Source organism: Cajanus cajan, chromosome 7 (assembly GCF_000230855.2).
Source record: "Cajanus cajan strain Asha chromosome 7, NIPB_CcT2T_4, whole genome shotgun sequence".
Classification (NCBI taxonomy): domain Eukaryota; kingdom Viridiplantae; phylum Streptophyta; class Magnoliopsida; order Fabales; family Fabaceae; genus Cajanus; species Cajanus cajan.
This window is the reverse complement of record NC_138523.1, coordinates 50,658,831-50,686,096: the sequence shown is the minus strand read 5'-3', so window position 1 is coordinate 50,686,096 and position 27,266 is coordinate 50,658,831. Positions and strand designations below refer to the sequence as shown.

At 29.7% G+C, this 27,266-nt stretch overlaps 1 protein-coding gene and 1 long non-coding RNA gene across 6 annotated transcripts; one reads left to right on the top strand and one right to left on the bottom strand.

Moving 5' to 3' along the window:
• Window positions 1-3,189: 3,189 nt before the first annotated feature.
• Window positions 3,190-7,371, top strand: LOC109805948 (uncharacterized). Of its 4 annotated transcripts, XR_014427956.1 has the most exons (3): window positions 3,193-3,716; window positions 4,047-4,126; window positions 4,226-7,371. It is a non-coding gene; the product is annotated as an uncharacterized LOC109805948 (long non-coding RNA). The 4 variants fall into 4 exon arrangements; XR_003803656.2 differs by having other exon boundaries at window positions 3,190-4,126; window positions 6,968-7,371; XR_003803651.2 differs by having other exon boundaries at window positions 3,190-4,126; window positions 6,914-7,371.
• Window positions 7,372-12,816: 5,445 nt separating this feature from the next.
• EMB1997 (para-aminobenzoate (PABA) synthase family protein) lies at window positions 12,817-24,618 on the bottom strand. Of its 2 annotated transcripts, none has more exons than XM_020354897.3 (14): window positions 24,372-24,618; window positions 23,937-24,272; window positions 22,735-22,866; window positions 21,265-21,332; window positions 20,293-20,357; window positions 20,072-20,138; window positions 19,151-19,432; window positions 18,921-19,050; window positions 17,720-18,045; window positions 17,405-17,484; window positions 17,053-17,149; window positions 16,080-16,162; window positions 14,064-14,681; window positions 12,817-13,669 (listed from the first exon to the last, which is right to left on the bottom strand). In XM_020354897.3, exons 2-14 carry the CDS (start codon window positions 24,241-24,243, stop codon window positions 13,189-13,191), a joined length of 2,736 nt encoding a protein of 911 aa, XP_020210486.1. In that variant the 5' UTR covers window positions 24,244-24,272; window positions 24,372-24,618; the 3' UTR covers window positions 12,817-13,188. The 2 variants fall into 2 exon arrangements, with proteins under 2 accessions (XP_020210486.1, XP_020210485.1); XM_020354896.3 differs by having other exon boundaries at window positions 17,053-17,155; window positions 24,372-24,617.
• Between the last annotated feature and the right edge of the window lie 2,648 nt (window positions 24,619-27,266).

Genomic DNA, 27,266 nt, shown 5'->3' with positions numbered 1-27,266 from the left:
ATACATTTGATTCATAAACATATGAGTTTGGACTGGACTATTACCTTTCAACATACCTTTCATGATGAGGGCAATTTTTGTGTGGGTTGACGCTTGTCAAGTATGGAGCAATGCATTAGGATGTTTTTCTCATTTAGAATGATTGTCTTTCTATGCTATCTTCACTTGTTTTGGCTGATAAATGGATGGTATTTTTAAGACATTAGCTTTCTAGTTTTTTTTTATTATATTGTTTTTCCTTTTGCCTACATAAAAAAAATTATTTGTTCTCTAATTACCTCTCTTTATTGATATATGTAGCATTTTTCTATATAAATTAGATTCATGTGTTAAAAGTTTGAATCCTGATGTCATTCATTTTAATGAAAATTTTATCCAATCTTCATTTTAAATCGTTAATCTTATATTTAAACAACTAGAATTGGTTTATGATAGTGATAAAAATTTAAATAATATACACAAAATTTAAGGTTAAAAACTTGTTGTCATCATTGTAATTCATTCCGATAACAAATATCTCATATTTATGTCTTATAAAATACTCAATAGAAGAAAAATAAATTCTATTGCAAGAAGGGTTGGGGTGGAGACTGGAGACGCACAAATATTAAGTTATTTCTAACAATTATTATCTTACATGCACTTTTTTTTCTCAAGAATAGTCATAGTATTAGTATAAAGTATCTCTTGTCACAAATAATGACTAATTTACATTAAAAATATTGTGTATTTTTCTCCTAATATATTATATTTCATACCTAAAATTAAGACTATGAATAATTTAATTAAAGAATACAAATTGTTATACATATAAAATAGATATTTTCTTCCTAATATAATATATATATTTTATACTTAAAGTTAAAACTTGAATAATTTAATTAAAAAATACAAATTATTATTACTTGTGAATATTAATTTGTATAGCTTGTTAGTAAAGACATACACATTTTGTTTTTGTATTCTTTTCCATAGAACAACTGTGAAAGATTTTATTTTATTTACTTATCTTAATGACTTAATGCATGATGGTAAAATAAAAAGTCCTTTCTAATCTTATTTAATATCCATTAATTGTAATTTAAAAGCTTTAAATAAAAGATTCCGAAAACAATTTGATTCTTGTCTCATGCTATAATCATTGAGATTTTTACCATGTTTAGATAGGTGAAAAAGAAAAGGAAGGATAAAATAATTATATTTCTATTTTCTCCAGTTCTTTATCCAAATAAGTAAAATATTCCCTTTTCATTTTTAATTTCTATTAATTAACTTTTTATTTCAAATCAATCACGTAAAACGTATTTATAGCATTAATATGGAAAAAAATTGCGTAGACAACTTTTAATGAATAAAAGATATTTAACAAGTAGAATGTAGAGTGGATGAATTCGATATAATAATTCAAAAAATATCAATACATTTTTTACTATTTTATTTATATATGTACTTATCACGTTTGATTAATTTTATTGATTGACATTGCGTGACTTGATATGGTTTTTACCGTAATTTTTGTTGTTTTAACAGTGCAGTGGCAGTGCCAAAAATTAGGGTAGGGTCTAACATGGCATGAATTTTGATTGATTTTTAATTGTTTTATATAAATTTCCCCGTATTCTAAGCAGGGTGATATGATTGCGCCATGGGTTGAATGTTTTACTTTTCCAGAACAAAAGTCAGTCAAAGTGATTATTTGTCAAAAATTGTAGAATGTGTCCATCAACGTTATACATACACATTATTGCTTTTCTAAATTATAATGGAAAAAATATATAATAGGTTTTTAAATCACATCATATAAAGTCCTTTGTGTCTTGCAATTTCTTCTTTCTTCCTCACAACTCATAACCTTGCTTTTCATTTTAACTTCTCTCAAAAACGAGCCTTTTATAATGTATAAATAAATAATTAAAGCAAAATAATTGTCTTAAAATCAGCATTTATAATATTGGTTTTGCATGCCTCAAAGGGGTAATTATTTGGTTTTAATACAATTATTATTAATTTTAGCCATCAATATATCCGTTGAAATTAAAATATAAAAAAAACGTGCACACACAAATTTTGTGTGGCTTTAACATCACTAATTATTTGAAGTTTCTATCTTTCTATGTTTGTTTTTTTCAACGAAAGTTGCTAAATTTGTTTTCTTTGTAATATTTTTATCATATTATTAGTATAAAGTTTGTACTATCTATGACTAATATTTGTTAAAGAAATTTAACTAACACTTTTAGTTAAAATTTTATTTTCAACTATACATTTTTTCATATAAAAAACTTAAACTTAAAGTATTATTTAGAGATTCTATTTAGATTAATGCTATGCTATTTTTTCCTTCTCACATCTAATTCTAATATTTTTTTTCTTCTTATTTACTGGCTATATATATACTAATTTTGCTAATGTCTAATTATTGTGAGAAAATCTGATTAATCATCTGTCTTCTATTTCCCTTAAAAAAATTGTCTTCTATTTCAATCACATTCTTTTAACTTCATAACACTCCAAATAAAATATTGGTTAAAATTCGAGATTAGTTTCAGTGGAATCAACGTAATGTTGATATATTTAACTCTAATGTAAAATGAGCTAATTAATTTATGAATATAATTGAAAGAAGGGAAAAGAAAAATGAAGTTTTGGTAGGGACAAAATGTATATAGCGAAGAGCTGGGGTATGTAAAAACAAATGTAGCATGTTAGAGCAAAAAAGGAAAAAGACGCAATTAAAGGCGCTAATAAATCTGAGTGGAGGTGGTGGAATTAGGTGACAAGGGCTAGCTAGGATTATTCTAAAATGTAAACAAAAAAGGGTTAGTGCAAAGCTGTCCCTGGAAGGAAGTAGTAGTATAATCAATTGGTAATAAAATATGATTGCATATAAAGCAAAGAAAAAAATAAAGTAGAGGTGATGGGAGAAAAAGAAAAAGAGGGCACATTTTGGTAATACTTCCCCTCCTTTATCTCTCTTTAGCTTTATTTTTATTTAAAGAAAGTTGAGTGATGAGGAATCCATGTCCTCCAAGCACTCCCAGACAAAATGAGCTTCAGAGCACACTTAGCTTTACGACCCAGAAAAGGAGATTTCAAACAACATAAGGCTAGCTTAGGAAATTGCGTGGTTAGTAACCCAACCCAACACAACACAACCCTTTCTCTCTCTTTCTCATACCTAAGGTAGCTCCTTGTGTTTCTGTCTATATTTAGTGGGGGAGCTTGGGTTCAGGGTGCAACCATAACCCCACATCTTCCTCCTTTCCCTCTCAAAACCACACTATTATTAGCCACACCTTAATCCTCCTACCTTTAGCCCACTGGTTTGCTTCTTTTATGCCAATTCAGTAGGGTTTTGTGGGGCTTTCAAACCCCATTTGATTATGACTTAGTTCATTCCATCCCTCTCTAGATCTCCCTCCCCCCCCTCCCCCCCAACCCTCCTTATATACCCTCCATCCATCCCCTTCACTCTTGCTCTCAACTACTCTCCCTACTCCCCTCCCCAACACACAATTCTCTTTTTGTCCCTTTCTCCACCTTCATCTTCCCCATCAACTACCTACCTAGGTTTTTTCATCATCTTAACCATATATATACTTGCACACTCCATGCCCTTGTAATATATCTACATGTATCTCCACAACATAACAAACAACTATTATCACATACTCATGCATCATACACAACTTCTATAACCTTAGGCTTTGTTGAGGGTAATTAGGAAAATTTTCTTTTGTACATATGTATATGCGTTTAACTATACACTCACCCCTCATGCATCTTGGTGATTGATTGTATATTTATGTCGCATCATGCATACATATGTGTATGTGCCTGGCTCCCTGTATGCCATTTGCAGAGCTCATCGAAGTATCAATGACCTCCGTGGATGGCGTATGAGGAGCCAAGCATATTCCATGTACATACATGGAGATGATCATGATCAAATTTTAAGTTTATGTGGGTAAAGGAGTGTAAATATAAGGCTTGTCTATGTTTGATAATTCTAAAAGTTTTCTTATTAATTGTACCGACTATTGAAGGTCATATATACAGTTATTCAACAAAGCACGGCATTGTCATTTTCAAAGGCACAGGTTGTGTTTCCTCAGGCTGAACAAAGGTACATTTTTTTATCTTCCCTTTTCATCATGTCAAAAATTTTGAATCGAAGAAATTTTTCTAGGGTTCTTGCGAGTGATGCATGATATGTGATCTGCAGAGTGTTAACTGGGGGAACATATTCCCTCATTTACCAGCTGGGGGCTCACATGTGGGCGTGTTTTTTTTTTTCCTTTTCTTTTCTTTTGTTTTCTTCAATTTGATAATCATTTCACTACGCTTGAAACGAAGACATGGGAAAACAGCAAGAAGCCCAAGTTACCGTAAATTAGAACTATTCCTGACAATTAACATGGAAGTTAACAAATTTTTACTCACTGCCCTTTTCTCACCCTTCTTGTTACCATGCTTGTCTGTCTCATGGACATTTCATATGACCTCTGATTATACCAACAATAGCCTAAAAAGAAGCAATACTGTGTCATACATACAGTCATTTATTGGTATTATTATTTTATTTTATTTTATTCAAAGATTAGTTAGCCATTAAAAAATATTTATATGCGGATGTGATTTGCTTTTTTTTTTTTTGTATGTGTGTGTGTGGCGTGTGTCAGGATAACATTGTTAGCAGCTTTGAAATTTATTTATTCCTTTATTTGGGTTAATCTCATAATATTTCCATTTGAAATATGACTCTTTGTTTTAACAAGAGCTTAAAAGTAAGCAATATTTTACCATAGCATGATCATTGTCCTTTGGAAGAGCGATTTCATATTTTATTCATATTTTTCGGGGGGTAAATCCCTTATTTTTAGTTTCCTAAACATAGGGACGTTTATGACTTTTCAGTATATTTAATGGTACGCAATTAGTCCTACATGAAATCAGTGCGTTTATTGAATTAATAAACTGTCATTTACAACTTATTTTTCATAGAAACTTGACTCATATAACCTACGTACGATTAACTAACTATAGGATAAAATGAAGAAACATTGTGTTATAACCTATAAAGCAACAAATTTAATATGCTTTCTACCAGCGTATAGTAAGAAGTAAGATCGAAAATATTTTATGGTTCGCTGGTCATTATTCATGATCAATAGTATTGTTTTGCAACAGTAATTTATTCCAAGATATATACTTTTTACCCGCTCAAACATCGAAAACCAATTGATAAAACCTTTGGAGTTGTAGCTAGCTCATCTTTCATACATAGTAAGAACGAATAGATTTTACGGTTAATTGGTGATTTGCATGATCAACATTGTTTTGCAACAGTAGTTTATGTATTTATTTAGTTCTTACATACTTTTTACCCGCTCAAACATTGGTCACCAATTTAATGAACCCTTTGGAGTTACGAGAAGACAATGTATATTATATGCTTGTAAGTAGAATCTGGATTAAAGAAGAGGGTGTTAACTATTTCAAACCAAATGTAGTAACGATATTTTATTTCTTAACCCGGTTGCTCAACTTGACAAATATTTAATCATATATGTATAGTATATAGTAAGATAAGAAGCATGTATGAATGTGTTGGTGGTATCCAGAATGGGTATGAATGAGTAGCAGAAGAGAGGTATTAAAATTATTCTAGTTGCTTAGGCTGATGTGTGTAATATATTAATGGTGTAGGCATGTAGGTATAAGAGAGAAGAAGTGAATTTGAATTAAGCTTAGGTAGGTGGTCTGTTAAAAACACACGCATGTCTGGGCAGGGGTTGAAGAAAGTAAAAAAGGGAAGGATCCTGGGAAAAGTAAAAGCATGATTGTAGTTGTAGCAGCTGAAGGATTATGATTATAGCCACTGGGGAATCTCATACATACAAAAAGGAATGGACCACACACTCTCTCTCTAGTTTCAATTGGTTTGCAGGGAATATGGTATACGGTCAAAGCAGGTCAAAAGCTTGCCAATAGGACATTATTCCTCACCCTATTGTGGGACCACCCACACCCTAACACCTCCTGGGGAAATCAATTCTCGGATTTTGTGTTTTTCTTCCTTCAACCATTTCACTGCACTATTATAACTTATAACCATTGCAATCAAACCAATATTTTCATTCTAATTTCAAAAACAGAAAACATCATTTTATGTCCAATTAAATCTTCTTTTCCATTATTAATTTGTAACTTTTTTACTCATCTAAACTACAGACTTAGTGTATACTATTCACATTTCAACATTAGACCAACTTTATTGATTTTAACAATTCGAAAAAGTAATTATAAGTACATTAATTAGGAAACTAATTAAAATAAAGCATATTGAACCTTAATTTACTTAACCAATGTTGTTGGGTGGTTGATCTTGATCATGTGAAAGATTAGGGAAACTTAGGTAAGGTATGGCAAGTGCAAAGTAACCTGCAGTTATATTGGAGAAAGAAAGAGATGGAGAGAGAGAATAAAATTATTAGAGTAATCATATGATGTAAGGTGCTGGCTAGGCCCGGTTCCTCAGTGTTTGATGCCTCTGCTGGCAGATTAATTGTACTCGTCAAGTCTGAGAAAGTAGATTCTATACTATTCCTGTCTCACTTTCTCCATGGGAATATCATTTGCTTTTTTTATATCTAAGGATCGATTTCACTTTCTATGATTCTCCTCACTTTCTTTCCTACCCTTAAGGTGAAAATTTTTCTAAGTTTTTTGTCAGTTCAACCACTCAAATGAATCACATGATTTTATGAACCACAACACACACCTTTCCGTTTTAATCTAGATATTGTTTCACGTTGGATAAGCTAGAATGATATGCACAACAAATTAAGCATGTGCATTAATTTTGAATTTAATTTCCTCATGATATGTTTTCTCTTCAATTCTTTCGCAGTTTGGAGAAGCATTATTATATTCTGCTAATTGTTGTTGCCTTTTAATTAAATAGGCAATTAAGATGATTGTGCAGAAAAAGGGTTGAGTAAATTGTTGAACTAGAAAATATATATGCGTCATGCATGATGCTGAAAACTCTCCAGATATGGAAAAAATTGTAAGATTCTTCACTGCTATATGCAAACTGCAGTGTCTGGCTTGCTGTCTTGTTGTGTAGGGGAGTATCATTATGTTGCTAGCTGAATGGTATAAGACTCTTCCAGATTCTTTCTTTTCTTTTTTCAAGCAAACAGATCAAATGGACAAAAGCACCAAGAGATTTATCAACTCTAAGCTTCAAGCAATTCACCCCACACATAGCGTGTCAAATTATCATGTGTATCTTTGGGAGCCAAATATTGCAATTTTAGGACTCATTATAATGAAATATTGAAACAACATATATATTGTTCATCAGGTTTTCTTAATATTTAGTTATTCCAATAACTGACTAAATGAATATATGTAAATAAATGAAAAAAAGGGTTATATATATAATGCTCAAATTTAAACTCCAGATGTGCAATTAAAGAAATTATTTATTTTAATAAATATACATATGGATAGGTTGTGTCATCTTAATTAGGGTTTGAGAAAAAAAATGAAAACATGGGAATATTTTTATGATTATTTATAGATAATAGAAATATTTTCTCAAACCAATAGGTTACCGTACAAGAAATATGTATGAGAATATACATAAAGTGACTTGTCAAAAGCTTATAATAAAAAAAAATGTCTGATCATATCTATTAAATAAACTAGGTTAAAGCTTTTTAACAGAAGAAAAAAAAAACTAAATAAAAGTAATAGATTTTAAGCAATTTAAAAACCTTTTTGACCTAAAAGGTTGGCCTACTTGAACGAATATATCGCTCTTTTTTTACTGTAGGATCTTAAAATTATATATTTGTGTGGATTGTTTGAAATTTTAGGTGCATTGACTTATATAAATATTCAGTAAGTGTGATATAATTTACTTAAAAAATATAAAATAAGTTTTCAAATCAAGTTACTCCTTAAGAAATATTAATATTTTTTTAACGTTAGAAAAAACTTGTTTCCTTTTGTGTGATTGTTTTAATTACAAATTATTTTGGAGAGACGAAAAAAAAGACACGAAGTATAGTGTAGTATATATATATATAAACTTAGTTCATCCCAAGTAATATAAATATTTAAAAAGTACATTTTATAATTTTACATTTTAAATAACAATTCATTTACATTATCATAAAATTTCAAATAGCGTCAAACTACTAGTATTTCATTGATTACTCTGTTTGAGTTGAAGAATGCTAAAACTTTGTAAGAGTATAATTATACGAATATACTCATTTTTTTTATTCTATTTCCTTTCAGTTCATTTTCTTTTTATATTATTCTTTTAATTTATGGATATTTCTTTATATAAGAAGGAAAGATACATTCATTACATGATAATCATTACACGATAAACCATTACATAATCCTGAAATTATTTGTAATAAAAAGTTGTTCTACCAATCATGAATTTGTTTATAAAATAGAAAATTATGGATATTTCAATAGAGAAAAAAAAGGCAAAACAAATGTACCATGCATATCGAAGAAACACACTTGTTTTGTGGGAGAGGTTCAAATAATAATTTTTTATAGCATTACTTTTTAGTTTTTTATTTATCTTTTATTACAAGATTTCATATTTTTTTATCTTTTTTATTTCTATTACGATGGTAAAAAAATCGTATTAAAATAACTTTTCAATATTAAGAATACTATATATGTGTTAATAATTGGATAGAGACAACAGAGAGAATTTTTCACTAAAAAAAAATACTACAGAGAGAAGCTGACTTTTTATATATATATATATATATGTTTATCCTATTTATTGTTAAAAACTGTGATATTGTGGTGTCTCTGCTATTTGTTATTTGTCTTGTTTTAGGAAGAGACATGAAACTGATGCACAAGGGAGCCCTGATAGGCAAGTGTCACCTCACTCTTAGTTGTCATCTGCTGCATATGTTTTTAGCCTTTATTAATACATCGTTTTTTAGATTCATTTAAATATATTTTGTTATTTTTATTTATTTATCTACTTTATATCAAGCAATATGTGATCTGTTCGGATCCAATGTGAAATTTAAGAAAAGAAAAACATGTTTGGTTATTTATTATAAATCTATTTTAATGATAGAAAACTTTGGCACATAAATAATTTCACTTTTAAATTATATATTACTAAATTAATTTTATAAAATGAAATTCACTCAAAACTAATTAAGTTAGTAAACAGTAACAACATAACGGGAATGACATGGTATGACTATGAAAGAATCATGTGTACGACATAAATAACCTGTGTATGATAGGTTTGTCAAATGGATAGAATATATAACAGTAGGTTGATGTGATGGTTTATAATAATCTATACAAAACTTGTTGACCATAATTATAATGTTTTCCACAAACAAAAGCTGAGATACGGACTTTGTAATGGTATCATGATTTTTCGTAACGGACATGCATATATTCCAGTTGCTGAATAGTTAGGAATTCAATTTCAAATTTAAATCGATCACTTGTTATATTTAAACTCGATTACTGTAAGAATATAGTGTGTGTGATTACAGGCATTAATATCGAAAACTTTTAAATACAACAAAATACACTCTACGTGTACTGTGAAATTTTTTTAAAATGAATTTAATATAGGGTGAATTTGTATATACTAATCTTTTTGCAAATTATTCTTTTCCATCTTTATCTTTAAACTGAATTCCAATGTTTTTTTTATAAAGAATTTATCAATATTTAAAAATAATATCTTGTTTATTTATAGTTATCCAGTACAGTCTATATGCAGATTGAAATATTGGGTTTCCAAATAATCATGACACCATTTTTGCAACGGAACTAAATGACATTTTATAGGGCCACGAAGATTTGTTGCTCCTCCCCAAAGAAAACTTGAGTGGACACAACATAGGATCACCACAAATGGAGGATAATAAAAAATCCCTTTCAAAGGGTTGAGTTTGCAACTTAATTCTATTATTCAAAGTATGGTGTGGTAACATTTGCATAATTGCATTCAACTTTGTTCATTTCTGTGAGCTCATTAATAATAGTTTCAAGTATAATTGTGGCAATTGAACTTATTTATTACATTCATCAATTCAATTCGATTTATAGTATAAAAAATAAAAAAAATTAAATAAAAAAAAGCTTGATTCCACATATGGATTAACACTTAAATTAAAAAAAAATAAAAATAAAAAAAAATTATTAAATTTTATAAAAAAATTATTATAATCTTATATCTTAAAATTACGATTATATTAATAATAAAATAAAAAATAAAAAATAAAATAGATATAATCACAACCAACTTAATCAACTTATAATATATTAAATAATATCAAAGTTATTACATAAGATATCGATAAATAATATCAAATTGATACTAATTATCATAACTTAACTAGTACGTAAAAAAATAATTAATTATATAAATATATAATCACATAAATTAATCTGAAAACCTAAAAAGTAAAAATAATAAATTTATTAAGTAGTTTAATTCATGAGCCAACCTGGCTCATCACAGGTTGACTCGTGACAAGTTGAGTTAAATTTTTCTTATAATTGAAATGTGCTAATTTGTGCTAATTTGTGCTGACCCAACTCAACTCCAACTTGTGATTGGTCAAATTGACTCACAGATTTTAACACATTCTAACGACTCTAATTTCAACATATACTTTATCAATAAGAGTTGGATCTAATAAAAGGACCGGTAATATGATATTTGAATCTTTATCAAAGAAAGTATTTATATTTAGAATGTGATTGTAGCTCATAATAACATTATTTCTAAACAAAAATATATTTAAGAAACAAAAAAAAAACTTAATTATATTTATTATTATTATTATTTATGGATAAAGTAAGCTCATTTTATTAATAAGTGATTAGTTTAAATATTATTATTTAATTTTTTAAAGTAAAATTTTGAATTTGAATCATATATGTAAAAGCAAAATAATTATAAACAAAACATGTATTGATAATAAAAAGGTATTTTACGTTGTTATTCATTATTAAGCACATATATGATTTAGTTAATATAGATTTTTTTCAACTTAATTAATAAATGAGTTTGAGTCTTAAATATATAATTATGAGAAAATTTTATCTATACTAATATATAAAGAGATACTTTTAGTAACTATTTTAGTCTCTATATTTTATTGACTATTATACCTTTTTGTTTCAAAAAAATTTTAAAAATTATTTTTTATCAAATTCAAGAACTTGAAATTAATAGACTAATCATAATACTAGTTAAATCAACATATTTTTAAAGTTTAAGTCTCATTTTATTTGGCATTTCAGGCCATTAATCCTATTTTGTCTCCTCTAATTTTAATTACTCCAATAGTTAAATACAGTAAATAACAGCCTACAGTTTCAAACGAATTTTAACTACGATATCAAAATTCAAAAATTCCACAACCACGCGTAAGAAAATACTCTGTGGAAACACTGTTAACTTCCAATCAAAATATAATTAAGTCAAATCTAACATGCCCCAATACTTTTAAAATCTGCCTCCATGTCTGACTAAATGTAGGAATCGAAATTCAAAACTTGCACCTATCCTAATATATAAATTATTTTACACATTCGTAATCAATCATGTGCATTTACCAATCATCATTCTTTAGATATATACTCATCCAATATTTCAAAGCCGTAAAAGTTTCGTTTTCCAGCCATCATAATGCATTAATACACAGTACATTCTTGGTACAAACCTTTTTTTTTTTAGCATTTTTTTTCAATTATAATGCCTCGAGGTCAATGACAACTGACCATAGTATAAAGGTTAGAAAAGAAAATAATTAACGTCGCAAACTAAGGAGCCAATCACTGCAGTTAAATAAGTCTTTGCAAACTAATTCAAGATGAATAAAATTGCGTCAGTATCCTAAACTAAAGGATGCAGTATAGGTATCGGCAAAACGTGAAAAGCCTAACTCGACACATTATTTTGGAGTTCTGCAAGTATAAACCAGAATAATATGACTTTGAAGTGTTATTTCCCCTCTTCTAAAATTATCTGACCTGACCTGACCATCATCTACCTATAACTACATACCTTGTTCAGCCAACCTAAGACTTGGAAAATGTTAACTGATCTAATCAGTCCAATTCCAATTCTAGATAATAAAATTTCCTATCCCGCTATAATTCTTCCCATGGAAAAGAATGAATGCTAGAAGTCCACAACTCCCTTATTCTTCTGTTGATGGCTAAAATTGGTTCAGAATGGGCTTGACGCTTTAGACGATAATACTTTAAAAGTATTCATCTTTAAAAGTGCCATTGCCATTTTTAAACATGTTATCATGCCGTTTTTTCGTGTGGAGCGAAGTCCATGATTAATTGAACAATATAATAGTGCATTATGATCATAAGATGTTTTATAATTTTTATCATACCCATGAAATGCTTCTATGTTCTTCAAATTCTTCACTTCGTTCATAACTTTAATAGTGGATTAATATGAACAAGATAGGATTCCTGAGGTGGACTGGACATTTCCTAATATGTACTGGGTAAGCATTAGTATCAAAAAGTTTTTTAAGCAAAAGCTTTCTCTTAAGCATTTTGATTATAATTAACTAGCACAGACACGGTCTCGTTACCACCAAACGAATTCAGCTTTAGAGCTAACCCACAGTGTTGAAGGAGAATCAGAGTCATGCAATTTCTCCTGCTCTATCCTTCCAAGCGATGACAATACCACTTTCATTTCAAATACACAGCCGTCTAAACAAATAGATACCTCAGTGGTGCAGCAACATAATATAGCAGAAACCAGGCAGAAAGAATATTAATTAACAAAAGGTCACCAATTTCACTAGGAAATTAATGAATACAATGGAAACACCGGGAATTCATTCAACTAGCATTGTAGTAAAGAAAAACCTGAAGTGTAACCTAGCAAGCCTAAAGTGTAGTCAATTTATGTTTGCATAAATATTACTTGTATAATTCATCTATATGCTTCTATTAAAAAAAACAAAAACAAAAAACCCACCTGTTTGAAAAGAAAACCAACTGATTTCTAACCCTAAAACAATTGAATATTGCTAAGCTATACTACAACATTCTTTACTATTCTACGGAAGTGTGAAACTAGTGTGATGAAATGAATCGTATTGTTTATAACCTTGAGCTCTAATCAAAATGCATCACAGCCCTTGTTGGGGCTTTTGTTTTCAAGACCATCTCTTCATACTCATCTTCAGGGTTTGACAGAGCAACAATTGCCCCTCCAGCTCCAATTGAAGCTTCACCGTCATGTATTATGACTGTTCTTATGACAATATTTAAATCAAATGTCTGATTATACGAGAAAAAGCCAATACAGCCTGAGTAGATACCTCGAGAACAACTTTCAATAGAATCAAGAATTTCCATTGACCTCAACTTAGGTGCACCTGTCATTGAACCACCGGGAAATGCAGCTTTGACACAGTCTACAGCACTGACATCTGACCGCTTCTTCCCACGAATTGTACTCACCATTGTGTGAACAGTTGCATATGATTCCACATCCATGAGATGCGGCACATGAACAGATCCAGGATCACAGACACGACCAAGGTCATTCCTTAGAAGGTCAACAATCATCAGGTTTTCAGCCTGGTCCTTTTCGCTGAAAGTGAAAGCAAGTTAGTTCACAAAAAGATTCACCCAACTGAATCTCATTAGAGTGCTTTGCTTTATCAACATGTTACAATTCTTAATATTGAATATTTGTACCAGTTCTGTGAGAGAAAAGCCCATTAGAAATTGGACCCCAAATTCTCCTAAACATCTAGACTCTAGATAATAGATTCATAACTAACTTCACAATTATATTTGCAATCAACTAGGAGTATCACGCATTTCAATGAGGCTTGATAGTGTGTCCAAATTATCAAATAATTAAATGTACTTGGAATTTAATGCATCACATTAAAACGTCCTAATAGAAGTAATTAAAAAATTTAAACTCAATTGGTAGAAACATTTGTTAAGATAGTGGTATAGAAATAAATATAAGTCACCTGAACTGTAATTTTAATTTGAGTTGCTCATCTTCCTCTTTGGTAGCACCACGAGCTATTGTACCCTTGATGGGCTTAGCTTCTAGTATATTGTTCCTATCCAACTGCAGGAACCTCTCAGGAGATGAACAGCAAATATACAGATCCTCCTTTGAAAAATTAAGCCAAGCAGCATAAGGTGCTGGATTCCTTTCTCTCAAATGCAGATAAAGTCCAAGAGAATTCAATTTTGCAATTGGTTTCCTTATCTGAGTTGTAAGGCATAACTCATAACTTTCTCCATCTTTAATGTAGTTTAGACACTTCTTAACATCCTCAATGTACTGCCCTCTAGATTTTTCAGCTGCAAAATCAGCCTTACATGAGGAAGAAGTCAGAGGATGAGAGTTCTGTCTTTCCAAAGACATTCTCACAGAGCCATTTAAGCTGAGAAGTTTGTCCTGTGTGTCATCCAACCACTGTGAAATACTTGAACTTTCTTCACGTATAGCCAATATATAAACATCGTCATTTTTGTGGTCAATAGCCACAAGATTATCAGCAAAGAAAAAACATGCATCTGGAGTTTTAGATTTGTGACGGTTAGATGTGACACCACATTCAACTTTGAGGTCATACCTGCAACACAAGAAACCAATTATTTGTCAGGTATTGGTTCATTAAAGAGATCACGTTGAAATTTCAGGGTTTTAGATGTTGAAGGAGGAAATTTAGAGAATACAGAATTAATACAAAACCTATAACATTAATCTCTATTTGTACCAATACTAAACCATAAAATCCTAACTTAATAAGAAAACAGATCACAAGATGATAAAAAAACATAAAAACTAATTCTAAGAGATGATCTAAGATACTTTAAATTATTATAATATATAATCACTGTTCTATTGGATACTTTTCAAATATATTCCATTTCTAACACTTCCTCTAGTTAAAGCTTACTAACCTTGTCACAAATAAATAAAGCTTTTAAAAAATAATAAGGGCTCCACTTATCATGACTGGAATTGTCATCATCCTGGGACTAAAAAATGACAAGGCACTGCATATTATATATATAGGACTGAAGACTAGCAAAACGGAGGTGCCTAGGACCAACATCAACAAGGTCAAAGCATCTAGGATTGAAGACTCGTGGAGCTAGAATATCTGGCACAAACACGGGCTAGTGCCTAGCTCACATCTAGGACAAACACAAGCAAGCCCCAACCATGTCGAGGACTAAGTTTAAGGGCAGACCATGTCTAGGACAATGCATTTAGGACCAAAAAAAATAGCAGGGCCCATAATTAGTGATGATATGCGGCAGCAGAATAGTAACAAGGCAAGTTACGAAAGATGATACCACTCTAATACTATGCTGAAATTTAAGGTTTTAAATATTGAAGAAACTTAGAGAATAAAGACTAAATTTACTAACATTAATATTAAGATATGATGTGTTACATTACATGCGATACAAAACATAAAGCTGGAGCACTTATTTATATTAATAATGAATTATAATCCTAATTAAATAAGGAAACAAATCAAAAGATAATAAAGAAATATTAAAATAATTCTAATTTCTAAGAGATAATGTAAGATACGCTAAATTATTCTTAAGATAGAATCAATATACTATTAGATATATTTTTCATATATTCTAGCAGAAATTTCATATAATAACATCATGCAAGTAATCATAGTTAGCAAGAAGGATGGGACGGGTAACATCCTAAATATCAAAATGAAGATCCACAACATTTCAAACAAAAAGGTAAATGCAGGGTTGTCATACTATCACAAATAGTGGTGATTATCTAACTTAATATAAGATAAAACAAACAATATAAAAGGAGAGAAAGAAGGGAGGACGAGAAAGAGTAGCTATACCCACAAAACAGAAGTAAAAGCTTCATAAGTAAAAAGATACAATTATAAAACCATGCAATTGATGTTGACATATGTTTAAGCATTTAGGTTGATTCAATGGAGATTGGAGACATATAAATGCTTGACTTTACCACCTACCCGATATAACCAACATATCCACCGTGAAAGTCAAAAGGCAGGCCTTCATAATCATTTTTATCGTAACGATATGATTGAAGCTCCTGCAATATTATGAAGGCAACATTTTAATGTGGGAGAAAGGAATAAAAGGGAAAAAATATTAAATATATTTAACTATTCTTGTTACTTGTTAGGAAAATGAATATAAGGTCTATCATAATTGGGAAGATCCAAGTATTTTAGGAAATAATTTAAATATGCACCAAGAAAATGTATACATGATGGAGGTTCAATACACATAAAATTAAACTTCACTGATATCTTAACCCCGTAAAGTTTATTCTGAATCCTACCCCACCCTCTTTCATTTCTTAACTTCATCTCCGATCAAAGCATAAAACATTCCAAGTGATAAATGGCATTGCATTGGCCTAAAGAGAATGGGCAATAAGGATCGTTTATGTATGTATCAGAATATTTGTTCTGCTAGCATACGTCCAGTTTAGGATAAACCATTTTGGATTAAAAAAAATCATGAGAAAAATGGGGCAGCCAAGCTTGGGAAGGATAAGATATTCTCCAAACTATGCAAACTGGATATAACAAGTGTTAAAAATTAATTCTCTCAAAAGTTTGAGCTATTATGTAGGAGATAAATAATTATTTAATTTATTTTCTCTCTCTAAAAAGCCACTTCATGCAAAAGCCTTTCAGACTTGAAGCATCGACAAGAATAGGCCTGTTTTTACCTAGTGTAAAATAAATTTAACTACATTATAAGAATGGGGATAACAAGCATGGAACTCCTAACAAAGGTTCTAATTTCATGTCAAGGACCACTTCTCCTAGAAGCTAATTCTTCGGAAGAAGCCCATGAATGCTTTTATATCAGTTATATTAGTTATATGTGTAACAATAAGGTATATCCTAGTTGAGGAGTGTGATATGCAAGAATAAAGCATCATATTTCCAACACAATTTCAGTCTATACCTTGTTCAAAAAATCAAGAAAACCTTCTTCCAAGAATATTGTTTCAGCAGAACCTTGAGAATCTTCCATTGACAAATAACCACCGCATTTTGAACTCCTGTCACTGGAAAAAGGTTTAGTATGAAAGAAATAATTTGTTATCATGTCCATGCGTCAATAAAGATAATAATACTCAACTTATAAAGCATATAAATACAATATAACACAAGTAGACCAACTATTTTGAAGAAGCCCATTCACCAACACCTCACATAAAATAACATAAATAAAAAGGAAAATAATCTAAAACATAAAAGAGAATTGAAAAAATAAAAGAAATTAAAATTAACAGTTAAGAGGGTTGATTTCAAACCTTTGATGAGACAATCTGAACGTTAATTGCTTCCAAAGTGGTCCACCTTTTCCTCCCATAAATGAAAACCGTGCTCTTCCCTAATTATAATGTGAAGAATATATTAACAAATATAGGATTATAAGTAGCACATATCAAAGCACTTTATCTTATGAAAAGATACTATGTAGATCAATGATTATAGTTTAAAGAGATTCAAATTATAAAAGATCAATTTGCGTATTATAAAAACAGATCATAAATGGGTTTGTGATAACAAAAGGTGTCTTCAGCTTCTGTTTAGATCATCAAAGATTACAAAACTTGAGCGCATACCTTCTCTGTGGAGGAGCTATCCAACCAAAAGGTGTTTTTAGCTTCATGTCCAAACAACCCATAGAATATACATTTTGCTCCACCAACCTGACCAGCCAAGTGACCAAGTTTCCTCCATTTCAACTTCAAACATTTATAGCCAGTGTTTGCAGGATGATTATTTACCATGTTGAACATTTCTAAATGCTTCATCTCAACTTTATTATATTCCAAATGTCTATTTGCATGAATTACTTTTTTTAACTGATCCACTGTATTATTCTCTGCACTAACACTTCTACAAACCTCTCTGTAGAGTCTATTAGCAATTGAAACCTGCATGCATGCTAAAGAAGGTTTACTGCTCGGGAAAATTACAGAGAACTAACATATATATTTGAAGGCCAATGAAAATTGAGAACAAAGTTACAAAACTGTGGAGCATGTAAACAATGTTAAAAGGATCTTTATCCCAGTTCAGGAACAAAGACTGGGATACAAGATACAACTTAATATTTGTTTCAGACCATTTCTTTCTCAAAAATAGAAAGAAAAAAAAGTAATAAACAGAAAATGCAAAGTGGCATCCTTAATAACTAAGCAAACATAACTCCCAAATTAATTTCCAGACAGTAACTCCCTTTATTCTTTATTATAAGTCACTTTTAACTAATTCACAAAGAAAGTTCATTAAATTAATTTATAGTGTTGAATTAGCAAAATTAATCTTAACTTTTCAAAATTACCCTTAAAAATTAACCAATTCTATTAATTTCTTTCTCCACCTTAATCATACTTTTAACCCTACTCACTAAATAATGATTTTCCTTTTCTGAAAAAATATTCTTCTCTTAATACTTTTTCAATTAAAAAAAATATTTTCAATAAAAAATTTCATTCAAACCCGAAAATCTGAAGTTTTGGCTCCCAACAAGAAAAGGGAACTTCAATAGACTACAATAATTGTTGATACATCCCACCATTATTGGAAAAGTTGAAAAACTAATAGTAAAGTGTGGAGTTATTAAAGATGATGCAATTAGATATTAAGGGTTGACTTGAAAAAAAATAATATATTTAATGCTTCGTAGTTTTGTAAAATGACTTGTATATAAGAACAACAAAAGAATATGGCTTATACATAATAAGGAACAAAGGCAGTAATTTGACATGCATTTACAACAGATGGAATGAATCTTAATAACAAAGTTCTTCAGTTTACCATCAGCACGTGCATGTTTTTCCTTGTATGATAGCTTAAATCTCATTCTCAGCCAATAATCTTCTGTAATCTCTCTAAAATTCTTGAATATTTGACTTCCATGGCAGGTAGCAACACTCTCTGGATGAAACTGAAGGTCCAAAATTGTTGAGTTGAACGTATTTAACAAATAATAAATAAATATACACACAAAAGAAATAGTATAGGCAGATCATTTATGCACTTAACACCTGCACACCATAGTGTGGTCTTGTAGAATGCCTGATTCCCATAAGAACTCTTGCACTTCTAGTTTTTTCATAATCAAAATGGTTTGAACTTCCATTTCCTACTTTATCTATAAAAGGATCAATGAAAATGCTTTGATCTGTCTGAGCTTCGTGAGTATTGGACTTGCCAGAATCTTTGGACCCAACATATGGAAGTGTGTTAGTGGAAGAAGTCCATGCTATTGGAATGAGCTCTTCAGGAAGTGATTCAGAATCTATAACAAGTGAATGATATCGAACCACCTGAAATATTTGACAGACAACAATTATGACTAGGATGATAGAATTTGACTCTTCTAAAGTGAGGGGTGCACTTTAAAGGAAGAAGTGCACTCGTAAACATTGATCAGAAAATCAACAATTAAAAATTATGATAATATCAAATGCATATATAATAAAATCTAAAATTAATTATAATATCAACAGTTGATTTTTTAATTAATGGTTATTATTGTACTTTGTTCTCTAAAGTGCAATCCCTGAATCTAGAGAAGCCAAATCCAGGATGGTAAATAAGATACTTTTAAATTAAATTTTGACAAAAAATATAACAGGAAATAATTCAATAAGCAAACATATTTGCAAGAGAGCAGTTTGCATTTTATAATTTTAGATGAAGGATTGTGTCACTGCATCAATCTTTTCAGATAGTATCTACTAGTCACAAAGCCAATTGTTCTGAAATACAAATTACAGAAATGGACTACAATAAAGGGATTTTGGTTTGGTTGGACAAGGATAATTTTGGTAAAATGGCCAAGGTTACTATGAATGTGTAATAGTACCAAACAATCAAACATTCATAACAACACCAAACATTACTAAAAATGACTTTGAAGGATCCAAATTTGTATTCTTTCAAATATATAGCAGTGAACAAACCTTGAAACCATAATTTCTACCAGAAGGTATATCCCGAAAAAGCTGGCAGCCATTGTGCTCAACTTCACTGTGAAATACAAAGAGATGGTTAAAACAAGGGCAGAGGAATGGATAAGATGCCTTTAAATGATATTTTTGTTTTAGGCATTTTTATTTTCCTGAATGTTGCAATTTAATAAGTACTGAAAAACAACATGCGGTTTTGAAATGTTTAACCTTACCTCAAACGTCCATGGATTGGTTCAGATGCATGGACAATTTGAGCTCCATGCACATAACCTAATGCCTATCAAATCATAGATTAACCAATTAAACATGAACATAATTAAACAACAGTATGATTATGTCAGGCAGAAGTATGACATCTGATATTATTATCAAAAGGATGAATGACAACAGGATTAAGTTTAATATAATACTTGATAGCAGCCATAATGAAAACATCAAGCATACAGTAAAACTACATAATGAGAAGCCTTTATGAATAAGTTCATAGTCAATATCGGGCATTTGTAAACAAGATTTTCTCCACCATATTATCAAACCATTGACTAACATATACAGCTAGTACATATTTACTGATTTCCTGCCTTAAATTAGAGCACCATCTTAATAGAGTTAACAGAGTATTATATATTAATATATATTGGCTAAGTAAAACTACAATATTTTTCATAAATAATAAAGTATCATCTTAACATTTTTTAACCCAAATGTATGATCATCACAGTATTGTTTTCTCCATTTCCTTCTTGATTCTAGTTCTAGCGCAACAAATATTTGAATGAAATAAGATTTTTATCCCATTTCCACATAAAAATAACATTTATGAAAAAACTTATTCAATTCCAAGCTGTCCAATCCCCATTCTATCAGAAAACTTTGAATATTATTAAATGTGACATTGGAACACAATTCCAGAAGAAACAAGAGAAAGGGCAAACAGTGTGACAAACCCTACTAAGATTAAACTCCATCTGGTATATTACATCTGACTTAATGAAATAAAGTGCACTCTTTATTGGAACTTGAACATGATATTAACAGTACAAGTTTAAACATTAAATGATTAAAAGGTTTACATAATGTTCTAGAAACGAAGGAAGCATGGTTTGTTGAAGGTTTGTGCAGAAAGAAAGTGATTAAATTAAACCGGTGGGGACAACAATCTTGCAGAAAGGAGAAGAAAATACCTGGTGTCCTAGGCATACACCCAGAATAGGAATATCCCAGCATTTAAGCAATAGCTGAAGACAAATGCCTGAACCATACAGAATGATTCCAAAAAAAAAAAAAGTTAAAATAAAGAATCTACCACACTTCATGAAATAGATCAGGATAACATATCAAATTAAAAAATACTACTAAATTCTGCAAACTAAATTAGATGTCCTTTTAAAACAAATATGGGCATAGGGATACTTACAAACAATGTAGTTTGCGAGTGTTTCACTAACACAGTTATACCCTTTTCAATTGTGATAGAAATGAGAATGTTAAGGAGGATGTCTGAAGTCTGAACATATAAGACGATACAAAATTTAGAACAAATGTGTTCAGAAGAAACTTGGAGCAGCACCTTTTGAAGAGAAGATGACAAAAACTAGCCTAAAACGGTTTGGTCAAGCTAAGAACACCAATCAAGGTGCTGGTGAGAAAATAGAATCAAATGGTAGATGGTGTAATTAAAAGGAGGAAAATTAAACAAACAAAACTTTAGGATAAACAATTAAAAGCGGCCTTATCAAATTGGATCTGTTGAAAAATTTAGTTTTGATAGCACCTAATGATGTTGGTTGATCAATGTAACCAATCCCATCGGGCGCAATAAGTTTTGCTTGTTATTAAGAAGAGTTTTTCAATATTTTAACTTCTTCAAATCTGATTATGTTCCCATAGAATCTCATATATTTTGCATCTAGGTAACTGTGAATGGTGATGAAGGATCAAGTTTGATCATAAGAAATAACAGAGGTTGTCTTGTGACTCTTACATGAATTTTCTGTTAGCAGAGTTACTCTTTAACCAACTTCTTGAGCTGCATTGCCACCAGGCGTAACAGCACTCCAAAAATATAATATTTTATGGTTATAAGGGAAACACCCATAAAGGCCATAACCCAAAACGGCTGCAAGTGTAATTTTATCATTCATGAATATATCATACAATGATACAGAGGTCTTTGAATGTGATATAAACATGGACTATATATCCACACAAAACAAACTATTAGAAACGATTTAGGGAAAGAGGATTGTTCAAGCCTTACAAGTTACAAGGTGTATTTTAATTATATTCCTAGCCAATGTAGGACATCTAAACCCACTCGCCTCGCACCCAAGACATTTGGTGTGCAAAATTTGCAAGAGTGAACATAACATCTATGGGTAGCCCAACATCAAGATTGGATAAGTTCCGGTACCATATTATGATATTAGAAATGGAGTGAGCTTAACTCAAAACCCCCAAAAGCTAACATATGGAAGAAGGATTTCTCAGCCCCTACAACGAGTATTTTAGCCATATTCCAAACTAATATGGGACATTTTAACACAATTATCGACAATTATAATGGCAGCAACTTATTTCTCTGTTGCATCTTCTGGAATATTAAGTAGATGTAGTTAAAGTACCAATCCACAAGAGCATTCTATGATTCTCACCTATATCTTCTGGGCATGCTGGAGAACCAGGACCAGGTGATATTACAATGTTATCAAAAGCATTTTCTTCGTATAAGTAATGGCAAATTTCTTCCCATGTCCAATCATCATTTTGGATCACCACAGGAGGGACTGGCAAAATGACAAACCAAACCAGCTGTTAAAATGGACATCAACTCCTTACAAAACATATATTTACCAACAATGTTTTACTAATTACATCTAGACCAGCTTTATTTGAATCTACATATAATTTTTTATAACCTTAACTGAGTGATCATCCCAATGTTTGGCCATTACATCTCTACTTTGAAGGTCCCTACTGGAACCCACACTATAATGAACAGAAAGGTTTATGAAAAGAAGATGAGCTAACTCTACGTGTCTGATATCATGCATATAAACAAAAAACGGACATTATAAATTTACTCAAACATGTATCCTAAATTCCTAATGCGTTTGTGCTAAGACCCCAAAAGCTCTTATTCTCCTCAATTGATTGCTATACAAAATGGTTTACTTACTGCCTTTTTAAAACATAATAACTTTTTTTATTTTGTGCAGCTCAATGACACGACAATATTGAATTGTATATCTGTAATGTTTCACTTAGTGCAGTTTTGGATTAGAGTTTCTTTTACATAGTGTTTGGTTGGAGGGAAAGGGAGGAATTTTTTAAAATTTGTCTTGTTTGGTTCAAGTTTTAGGAGGGGAGGGGAGAAAAATCCCTCTTAACCCAATTTTAACTCCCCTCCAATATTGGAGGATTTTAAAACATTTATAGTATAATATCTTCTAAGATTTACTTACTTATGTTTTTAAATTAAAAACTATAAAGATACAAAGGTAAGTTAGTTTTTAAAATCTCTCTCCTCTCCTTGTCAACCAAATAAGAAAAGAGTTATATCTCTCCTCTCCTCAACCAAATAAAATTTCTAACTCCTCCCCTCCTTTGAACCAAACAGGCCCTTAAAAATATTTTGCTTTTTCTAAAAAAAACAAAACTCTTTCCTACAATAAGCTAATTAGTGAAAGCTTCTACAAATTAGCTTATGGATAAATTTATTTCCTTTTTTTCTTCTTATCTTTCTTTCCTTAAAGTGCTTCTGGATAAATCTAGTGGATCCTCATAAATCAACATCGTCCAATTGTTTTCTACCCACATCCCACATTCAAAAGAGAGAGAGAGAAGGAGAACATACCACCATTGATAACAGATAGCTCCTGGTATATATTATACGTGTAACTGTCATAGTTGTCAATCAACAATGTCCTCACAAAACCTGCCCTCGGTACAGACACCTGTAGCCTTTCCTTTCTTTCATACGACTCCTCGTTGTGGCTATGCATCAATCGGCAAGATACTCGCATATCACCTTTCTTAATGAAACAAGGAACCCTTAACGATGACCTGGACAGAAGAAAGTTCACATTCGCGTAGTGCATGGATTCACTCGCAGGACATGTGAGCTCGGAAGAAAACAAACGCAAAGACGAATAGGAATTCATTTTCGCAAGGAAAGGTGTCCAAACACCGCCTGCAAATGAAATACGCACAGAATTAGCCATTAATTGTTAGCTAGCAGGTTTTCAGCTAGTTAAACACAAATTATGCAGGGAGAAGCAAATTCACTAACAAAATTATATATCGAAGAAAAAATGAGATGAGCAGAGAGACAAAGGCACATGTAGAGTCACGTGTATTTGTCTGTGTGTTCCTTATGTGAAAAAGGAGTTACAGATTGACAGATCAGAAGGAGGAAGAAATAGGCATGACTCAGATCGCGCGGGAGAAGCAAAAGGATGTTTGTGGCGTCGGGGATTCGGGGCGGGTGGTGGAGAGTGGAGAGGGAGTTTCTTTAAGTTGAGCAGTGGAAACATATATATAATAATAATACTTGAGACCTTTCGCTCTTTCAAAAGATATAATATTGAAAAGGTAACGAATAAATTAATGCAGGCTTCATAATTAATAAGTTAGTTATTCATCACCTGTTATGGTAAAGTCTTTTACTCGTAACCAAATATATCTTTTAATAATATTATATTATATTATTTATTTATTTAATTTAAAAAATATGATTGATTGTTCGTGTAAAAAAAATTATATGAATAATTAAATTTTACTTATTTTTTCTTTTTTTTATGTTTAAGATTATGCATAAAAAATTAAGAAAATTATTGATATTTTAATTTTTTTAAAATATTTATTACTTATTTTTCTATTATACTCTTTAGGTGGTTAGAAAATAAATAAATACATTAAAAGTAAATAAACATATTTTTAGTAAACACATTAATTATCAAAGATAAAAATAAAAAAGAAAAATAATAAGTCATTAGTTTTAAAAAAGTGATAATGAAAAAAAAATGTGGAAACAACTATAAATAAGAAAATGGAGGGAGTAATTGAACTAAGTATTTTATAATATTAAACTATCAATTAATTAAAAAAGTATAAACTGTTATTAAAAAATATATTTAGATATTTTTTTGGCTTAAAATAAATATAAAATATATAAAGATGATTCAACTAAAAAACTTGTTAATATAAAAATAGAGAATTAATAATAATAATCATTAAATTAAAATAAACAAATCAGATTAAAAGAATAAATAAAATTACAATATAATGTCACTATTATATAATTATTATCAAAAAAAATTATTACTATAATCATCATTATCTTTAATAGAATTATCATTATTATCATTGTTATAATGTTCGTCGTCATTATCATTATCATTATTATTATTATTATCATTATTATTATTCTCATTATCATTATTATTATTACCATTATTTTTATCATTAATATTATTGTCGTTATTATTATCATTATCGTCATTCATCACCATCTTTCTAATAATTATAAATGGTGAAAAAAATAGTAATAACAATAATAATGATAGAAATTGACAATAATAATAATAATAATAATATAACTGATATAATCATTTATCTCTATAACGATAATAATTATAATAATAATAATATCGATTATAATAGTAACAATGATAATAATCACAAGTTTCTAAGTTTAATATTTATAGTAAAAATGTTTTTTTTAGGAGCTAAGAGTTCTCACCTCACGAAAAGAAATTGGGAAAAAAAAATCTCACCTATAATAGATTTAGTCGTGTTTTGCAACATGCACCAAAATATTGAGACAGAAAAATCGTTGTATTTTACACAAACAAGTTAGTAGTTGAAAAGTTTTTTTTCATGTGTACTTTAGGATTTGAGCCAAGTTAAATTACTCGTAATAACAAAACATTTTTCTCTTTTTTAAAATTATCTATCGATAGGATAACTTTATAAACTATCAAGTAAGGTATATATATATATATATATAAAGATCTACTTATTTTAAAAATAAGTTTTAGTAAGCTTACTTGATTCAATAATTTATATTTTATAAAAAAAAATTAATGATATAACTGTTAAATTAAATTTTTTTAATATATAGATTAAGTTTACAAGTGTTTAAAAATATTGAAAATCATAAGATGTGGTGTTATATAAAATCAAATCAACATATAAAATATTATTATGATTATCTGTCAATTTAAATTAATGAAATGAAGTATCAAATAATTTTAAAATTTTTAAAAATTTGTAGACTTAAAACATCATTTTTTTTATTTTATGGTTAAATTATTAAAATTTAATGTAAAATATTAATTATTGAGTGAAGTAAATCTTAATAGACTTACTTCATTCAATAACTAATTTTCTACATTAAATCTCTAAAATATATATAAAAGGATGAGTAAATGGATCGCTTATCTCTCTCACACACATATATATTAAATTGCAGTTTTGATCTATTTTATTTTTGTCGATCTGTAATTTTGATTTTTTTTTTTATTTTAAAATATAGATATTTAGTTTCCCTAATTTTAAAAAAATAAAATTTTAGTCTTCCCACTAAATTAACATCTATTAATTATTAAGTTTTATTGTTTATCCTTACTTAAGTGATGTGACATTAATAATATGACATTTAGAGATAAAAAATAATCATATAAATTTATTAATAAAATTAATATCAATCACTCGTTAAAATATATACAAACAAATTTTTTTATATTATTTTTTATCTCTACATCTCACATTATTAAATAATATATCACTTAAGTAGTGATAAGTCAATGAACAACATTCCCTAGCTCTTAGTCAATTAATACAACTCAATTTCATGCATTGATATTATCAACACAACTATTTCAACACTATATACAACACACAAATTTACTATTGTTCAACTCTTATAAACTTACAATTATAAGCAACTTAAATGTGAACATAGATCATCCTAAGTCAATATTGAATGAACTAGAATTATATAATAACATATCCAACATGTGAGTAGTCATTCTACAATTTACGTGTTCCACACTTAAATATGACAATTAATGACAAATTCACAAAATTCAGAGTGTTAAATTATTTATTTTTGTTTGTTAATTCCAGTGGTTTGTTTTGCAGATAAAACATGCGGCAATCCCTTGTTGAGACCCACATGAAG